This window comes from Cyprinodon variegatus, unplaced genomic scaffold, assembly GCF_000732505.1.
Source record: "Cyprinodon variegatus isolate N-32 unplaced genomic scaffold, C_variegatus-1.0 Scaffold394, whole genome shotgun sequence".
NCBI classification, from domain to species: domain Eukaryota; kingdom Metazoa; phylum Chordata; class Actinopteri; order Cyprinodontiformes; family Cyprinodontidae; genus Cyprinodon; species Cyprinodon variegatus.
The window spans coordinates 456,250-464,771 of record NW_015150847.1 but is presented as its reverse complement, the minus strand read 5'-3'; the positions used below and the strand labels follow the sequence as shown (position 1 = coordinate 464,771).

The window sequence follows — 8,522 nt, the reverse complement described above, 5'->3', positions numbered from 1 at the left end:
AACCATTAATAAAATAAATGTAATAAATTTAGGGTTAATTAATAAGGGAATAATTTTTTTCCTAGTCAATATTTTCATTATGTTCTTCATTTATAAGAATCTAACTTTGTAAAATATTTATTCAGCTCCAAACTAAATCTTTAGTTTATTAACAAAAAAATGTATTTGGAGCTAAATATATATGTGAAAAAAAAATCTCCAAATTAAATATAGATAAAGATCTATATTTTTTTATTCTTATAAATAAAGATTTCTATAAATGAATGGATGACTTAGTGAAAAAAAAAGAAAAAAAAGAATCTCCTTATTTTTCTCTTAAACTACGCTAAATAACCATAAATATTGCTACTAATTTCTGAAAGCTTAACTTTACAAATGGCGCCCCCTACAAATAACCTACAGATATTCTACTCTTGATCTGGAGTCAGACCAAATAGTTGTTACCATAATTCAAATAATGCATTTTCTGGGATATGGTGGATTAAATATATAGTGGATGCAGATGAATGGTTTCCATAGTTTGGGCCGAAGTTTCATCCCAAATAAGTCAAGGTATCCATCACAGCTGCCATGGCCCTTCCTAGAAACCCTAGGACATATATAGTGGGTAAATTAGGAGCTGTCATAACCTCTGGCTTTTGCTTTACGATTTCTAAATATAAATCTACATCTGAAGATCAGTCACACATGAACGCTGCTTGGAGCACATCCACAGTGTTATGCATAGGAGCAAACTACATCCACCCTGATAGGTAGGGAGCTTTGATCATCTGTTAACTTCCTGCAGCCACAAACAGCAACACACCCTAACATCTTCTTTATTCATCTTCAGCCAAACTCAGCATTTCTTCATGTTATGCGATTTGGACAGCAGCTACGAGCTAAACAATGGGACCAGTAGGTTCACTAGAGTTTGGCAAGGCAAAAATACTTGCAGCAAGTTAAGTTTGCAGATAGTTGCAGCTTTATGTAAACAGGCATTCTGCTTTCTAAGCCAAGATTAAAACATGTACATTCTAACCTTCATTTAGACAGATTCAAGCCTAGATGCCAGCAGATGCTTGTGAATTCATTCAGATATCTTCCATCCATCCATCTTCTACCTTTCTGGTAGAAGATGGATCTCATCTCCAGCAGGTTCTGCGTAAAAGCCAGATACCTCCTGGACAGGTCGCCATAGAGTCACAGACAGTGTTGGGCACGTTACTTTAAAAAGAGTAATTAGTTACAGTTACTAGTTACTTCTCCCAAAAAGTAACTGAGTTAGTAACTGAGTTCCTTCACAATAAAAGTAACTAGTTACTAGTAAAAGTAACTATTGCGTTACTTTTGCGTTTCTCGCCCCCGTAACCCTCACCACCCAGCCCCCACCTTCTCGCCATGTGTTTCAAAAGCCAGCTGAATAGGGGGTTTTCAGGTGACGTCACGCTCACGTGACTACTCAGCGCGTCCGCCATATTGGGTGGCAGCCTTCGGCAGTATTGACAGTGAAAAATGGTGAAATCGTGTGTAATTGTTGGTTGCACGGCCCGTGGAGGTGGAGATCAACGCTCTTTCTATNAAAGCCAGCTGAATAGAGCGGACGACAAAGACAAGAACCTGCAGAGAGTTTAGCATTTATTGCAACTCAACGTAAATGACATCAGGGGGGAACGCTATCTGACGGGGCTATAAACCCCGTCAGATACCGTTACCCCCATGTTAAGTAGGGGAACGCTATCTGACAGGGTTTATAGGCCCATCAGATACTGTCCCCCCATGTTAAGAAGAGGGGAACACTATTTGACGGGTTTTAGAAGCCCATCAGATACCGTTACCCCCATGCTAAGCAGGGGAACGCTATCTGACGGGCCTATAAACCCTGTCAGATAGCGTTCCNCTACTTAACATGGGGGTAACGGTATCTGACGGGCCTATAAACCCTGTCAGATAGCGTTCCACTACTTAACATGGGGGTAACGGTATCTGACGGGCTTCTAAACCTAGTCAAATAGCGTTCCCCCCTTCTTAACATGGGGGGACGGTATCTGATGCGGTGTAAATATCATCAGGCTGCATTATCTCTACTCATGGGTGTCAAATCAAACAAAACAAACAACCATTAACACACACACTCACACCTAAAGAGGATTTAGAGAAGCCAATTAACGTAACAGTCATGTTTTTGGACTTTGGAAAGAAGCCGGAGTACCCGGGGAGAATCCACACATGCTCAGGGAAACCATGCAAACTCCATGAAGAAAGACCCCAGGCTGGGTCCACCGCCATAAGACTGCTGAACTGTTGAGAAAACTCTAAATCATGTCACAGACTCTGCATCACACTGATAATACAAAACCAAAATATTGCACCATAGATATTAATGCTCTGAACTTCCAGATCAATGCGTTTTTTTTTTTTGCGCCATGTTTTTTCTCCCTCACTGTTTGCATTTGATCACTGCTGCACTTTATGAATGGAAATGTCATGAAAGCTGTACTGAACAAAATTTCATTTTGTATACACTCTCTCTATACAAAATGACAATAAATTCCAAGTCATTAGAAGTGACAATGACAGTGAAGGGGGGCGGAGCTTAGGGGGCAGTCTGGGATTTAGCCATTGACTGCATACCAAGGAGGTAATTCAACCATTTGATTCAGATGTTTTGGACAAAGGAAAAATCTAAAAGCTGTAGGATCCTGGAGTCTCCCATCCCTCAGTTAAAGTGTCTTTTATTTTATTTTTGTTTGTTAAATCCCGACTCACACAGCCATGAAGTCTCAGCCCTACAAAGATTCAGCATAATCAGCCACAGGATTTACAAGAATTAACTCGATTCATTCTCTGTAAACATCATGATCGCAAGATTTGCCACCTAAAGTCTCAACATTTGCCAAGATCTGAGAGATTTGCTGAGATATTTCCAACCAGCTGACATTATAAACCCAACAGGAGCCTCAGAGACATCTGGTGTTTGAAAAAGTTTTCACACCTTGGATCTTTTCACAGCAAAGTAGAATGACAACGACAAAGTTTGAAAACCCAGGAAAGAATGGCATTAAATGCAAGTGAGTTATTCAGGGGGTTATGAGGAGCGGTTAGAGCAGAATGGATGCAGGGAAGCTGAGGGAGGAGGACCATTTGACACAGAAGGGACTAGAATTAGAAAATGAACTAGTCAATAGGTGAAGCAAAAATAATACTGAGTATTATAGGACAAGAATGACTGAGAAAAACAGGAGCATGGGACAACAGACGAAACCAGCTAAAAACCATTGAGTTTAACTGAAACGTAAGGAAACATTTGTGAGATAAATTAGGAGAAACAGTGTAGATAGCTGAGATGAATGAAGTAAATTAGCAGAATGGAGGAAAGGCAGATGGAGTAGACTTAAACTAGACAGAAATGGAACATTAAGCAAAACAAAAAGACAAAAGAAACCTACACAGAACACTAGAAATTAGTCAGAAATGAGACCTAAAGGAAATAACTAATGCAGTAAAACAATAAACAACGGCAAAATGGTGAAAACAAAACCTGTGGCCAAACTCCAAATGAACTCCTTCTACTCACTCTGCATGCAACCTGGCTTAGCGTGCACCAATTAGCAAAGAAGAGCAACAAAATGTAGATTTACAAAGCTAGTAAGTAATTAAGTAATTTCCCCCTGGGATTATTAAAGTATTTCTAATCCTGATTCTACATCTGATTCTAGTACCTCAAAAGACTTGCAGCTTGTGGTCGGAAAATATAGATTTCTCTTATTTCATATACTGATATATGCTGTTTACTCACTATAAATGTTTTCCCTCAGTCAGTTTCACCTGCAAGGCCACACAATTCACCTGCGTGAGGGTGTCAGTAGACAAGACATAAGTGTCTGCAATTTGTTTTGACTCTGACTACTTTCCATTAATGTAAGTAAGGAGGAAGGACGCTGCCCAGATCAGAACAGGGCTGATTACTGTGCAGTAAGGAATGTATGATGAACTGTTCTCTCTTTGCACAGATAAAATAAAGTGCCGACTGAGTGAAATCCATCGATCTACGTTTATTTGTCTGAAGTAAATAATTGAATACCTCTTCCAACTGCACAGCTGAACAGTGAAATGTGATGTTTAACCCTAACAGAAGTATCAGACATTTACAACCACCGTTAAAAATCGGGAAAGCATTTAAAGGGTACGAAAACTTTTGCAAAGCATTGGATGAGGCAAAGCCAAGAATATATTTAAACTGACAAAAGGACAGGTTAAAACCAAACCTGTCATCTAACTGGTTTCTGGAGGGACCAGAGAAACCATAAAGCTTTTCTTTCCAATTGTTTGGTCTTTGCTGCCATCTAGTGGACATTCTTGATATTCCTTTACTTGGTGTCTCAGTAATGCAGACATTGTAAGGGAATTTTCTAAACTCAATGGACTAAAGAAGAGCAGCCTGTTGAACTCATTTAACAGCTCCTTTAAGAAACCTTCAGGATTCAGGTTTTTATATTCAGTCAGAAGCAAATAATTTTAGAAACAGTTCAATCTCCACACTGTATTGTTATTATAAATTAAAGGGACTGCAGCCCACTCATTTGCTAATGTTTCTGAGACCTAGATTACAGCTTCAGACTGTAATCTAGGTAATTTAGATTTGTGTGAAAAGAAGTGTGCGTTGGCTAAGGGTATTGGCTCTCAGTGGAAAGGAAACTCTGTGGGGAATAATGAATACTGTCATGACCTGGAATTAAGTGGCAGTTCACTTCACAAAACTGAATTCTAAATAAGTACAGTTCTAGATTTTTTTTTCTTGAATTGAGGTGGTAACTGAGACACAATTTACATTTAAAATAAGAAAAAATAAACAATTGAATTGTCTTATTCCAGGTTATTATCTAATTATCTTGTTTTAAATCATGTATTTTAAATAATCTTACTTACCAACTGAAATTAAGGGGAAAATACATTTAATTTAAGAAATCTGGACTTATTTCTAGATCGTTTTTGCAGTGTGTTTGATATCTACCACAACAATAAAAACAGACCAAATAGCTTAAAGGGGAAGAACAATCTTATTTATTATTTGTTATATTTATATTTAACCAAAACAGGACGCATCATCAGTGCTTCATTTGGATTTAGATTCATAAAGCTAAGAAATACAGAATAAGTAAAATAACAAAAAGCAAAATGTTAATCTATCTTTTAATGTAGTTTCAAAACAAATCAAATGATTGTTAAACTTTCTAAAGACAACAGGTGATATCCTGTCAAACTGCCCAAGTCAGACAGATACAGGATGCTTTTTTTGTTTGTTTTTTTACATTATTTTTTTTTTTTTTTCTGTGTATGTTCTTGGTATTTAAAATGATACTCACCCTAAACTTTCCATGAAAGATGACATCTCTTAAAAAATGTTGCCTAGACCCAGAGACTGAAGGCTGCTGAACTTCTGCGTTTGGTTCCTCTGTCATAGTTCAGGCAGAACAGAGACATAAACCCAGCAGGAAAGGAGTCTCAGATCAAATAGTCTATGTTGTTATCGATGGATCTCTGTGTGTCAAATCTCCAGTTACTGGACGGTGCATGAATAAAGCCTGTGCTGCCTCTGACTTTTCTCTGATCCGCAGCTTCTCCGAGCTTGTATCCCTGCAGCTTTCCGTGTGGCTGTGTTTCCATCTGGAATGTGGAGTCACAGTCGTGAGCCTCCAGCCTTGTTACTTGAGACACCGTCTGTCAGCCAAGATCTAAACTTAGACAACGATAAACCTCAGAACAGAAAGTTCCCTCCCTCAATCTGTCTGCATTCGCTTAGTTCTAATAATCAAACTATCGAACACTTCAGTTCAACGCTGACTTCCTTTATTCTGTGACCATCATCGGCTGCAGGCAGAATAAATCGGGAAGGAATTCCAACAAAAACTCAAAATTACTGTACTTCTAAAAAGAAAAAAACAAGAAAGAAACAGTTGATCCGAAGAAAACAAAAGTACAAATCTAATTACTAGGGATGGATTTAACCCCATCAATAAATCTATTAAGGTGCAGGTTAATTGTTTCTGTTTTAATGGTGTTATTGCACCTCATAAAGGACTGCATAAAGGTGTTCAAGGATGACTTTCTTTTTTCAATAGATCTGTTGAATAAGCTTAAAGTTTTTCTTTATTATTTCAAGTTTTTATGACAACAGCAGCAATCCGTTTCTGCAACATATGCACATCTACAGTAAGTTTGCAGAGCAGACATTTGCTTTTCTGATCAAAGCATTCAGTTTGCTCATATTTTAAATGACACTTTGTGCATCCATGCAGGAGAAAAGTCGCAGAGATGAACAGATAAAAAGCACAAGCTCAGACCATCAGTAGAGGTAAAAACTGTGTGCTTCACTGCTGGATTATCAGAAATAGGACCAAACCATTGAAATCAGATCAATAACGTTATATTCTATTAATTTATTACCTCATAGAAAGCAAGCAGTGAATACCCTCTTTATCTGGAATATAACTGAAACCTTTGACCACGTTCTAGATAGAATAAAATAGGGTGCATTGATGGGAGGGTACATTTGTAGGCTTATTGTGGTTATTAAATGGTAACATCATAAAAGGAATGCTTAATAAATGAAGTAAGGTTATTCCTGTATCCTATTATTTAAACTTTGTTAAACTTTTCAGATCACAAAAATCAAAACAGAAGAAAACTGTAAGGAGGAAAGTACCTTTCACATTTATGTTTGCTTAAAGCTCTTAACCCCTTGAACCCTACGGACCCACCGGCGGGTCCAGCTGCTACGTGACCTCGTAATTTTACCAAACCCCCAGTATTGATGTAAAAAACATATTTGTCACAGTTTGGTGTCATTTATGGATAAATGTGCCAAAATGGCCTCTCCGCCTAAGAAATTTCTCACTAATACCATTCTAAAATAAATATGATTCATCTGATTGAGTCCAAATTTGGTATATTTTTACACAACATTTAGATTTGAAAGTCTGTACTACTTTTTTGTGCTATAAATAATATTTTGGTAGTGTTTTGCAATGTTTATTTCAAAGAAAATTTTGGCGAGGTTCAAAAAATGCAAAATATTTTGTATTTTGTCTCTAATATTTCAGGCAGGGTCAAAGCTACAATGGTGCTGACACCAGAAAACCATTCTATGACATCTTACCTTTACAGAGGTACCAAAAGTTTCTTCTTAAATCTAATAGCTTTGAGGCTATAAGTTATTTACTTTTGTGTGTTTTTGTCAGGCAGAAATTTATTTATACCCCCTTAGGGTGTAAGAAGAAAGGAAAGAGTTTTTTGTCTCCTATAGATTTCTTTGAGACAATTCTCTGATAAAAGCTGCTAATCTTTAAAAAAGCCTCAACCTCTGTTAAATCATCTGTATGGGATCATTTTTGGTCCTTCATGGGCTGAGTCATCAAGTAACAAAGTCCAAATACTTTGTTACCTTAACTAGAAATAAATAATTAGTTTTATCCAGACAATTAAGTTATTTGTGATTGGACTTGGTGCTGCCCCAACTTGTTGTTCACCACAAACCAAAATAAATAGTTTATCAAGATGATGCAAAGTTAAATCTGACTCTGTTACCATTAGTTACAAAACTAAGAAAATGAAGTCTAAGGAAGTTATCATCCAGAATTGTAGAAAAATTTTCCTTTAAGGTTAGCGCAGTAAAACTAACGTCCTTAACAGTTTTTACTGCATTACTTTGACTTTTATACTTTAAGTAGTTTTAAAAATTTTATTTTTATACTTTTACTGGAGTAAAAAGCTGCAGTTGATTCTCTAACTTCTATAAAATTGTGTTTAAACAGCAGGATTTATAGTGGAGGAATAAACATGAATACTTTGGACATCTCTGATTATGGGGAAAGAAAAGCAGGTGACATAGAAGAAGTAGGGGATCTATAAGCACTGGAAGAATAACGATTTAAGAAAAACCATTAGGAGGTTAGGAGCAGGAGGGAGGGTCTGCAGCGTAGCTTTTATACAGCTTTGTCACAGATGTTTCTTTTTTAAGGTGTCTATAGTAAATCTGAATTAAATTTTAAAATCTAAAATACTGAGACATTTAACCAAATCGAGGTCAGTTTGCTGGGAATAGATTTTTTTATTTATATTTTTAGATTCATTAAGGTTTCCTTTTATTTTGAAAAAAAAAAGACATTTTAATGAAAGCATTTCTAATGAGGGGAAAACATGGAAAGTTCCCTTTTTTAGTGCACAAGTGGCTTTGATTAAAAAAACTGAGAGGAAATGGGTTGGAGAGAGAGAGGGAGGAAACGCAGCAAAGATCTTTGGTTTGGGATTAGAATACAGCAGAGCTGTACCAGAGGGAACACTCTCTAAATACAGATTATTATGCATAATGAAACATGCATGTGATGCAAGAAAATCTATAACTGTTAATACAAAGGTTAAGATTTATGTAAATTTATCACATGACAACTTCACATTTCCTTTTTTTTTAAACATAAAACTTTTAGATAAACCTTAGCTTCAGTAGGGAGGCCCAGACGTCCCTCTCCCTAACCACTTGGGCC

The 8,522-nt window shown here is 36.9% G+C and overlaps 1 protein-coding gene across 1 annotated transcript in view; it reads right to left on the bottom strand.

Annotated features, from left to right (window-relative positions):
- LOC107092779 (anoctamin-1-like) overlaps positions 1-5,698 on the bottom strand; it is a 23,905-nt gene extending 18,207 nt beyond the window's left edge. The window contains exon 1 of the mRNA XM_015387432.1: positions 5,346-5,698. Within this exon, the coding sequence (XP_015242918.1) occupies positions 5,346-5,441 (96 nt within the window). The 5' untranslated portion in view covers positions 5,442-5,698. The remainder of the gene's footprint in view (positions 1-5,345) is intronic.
- Between the last annotated feature and the right edge of the window lie 2,824 nt (positions 5,699-8,522).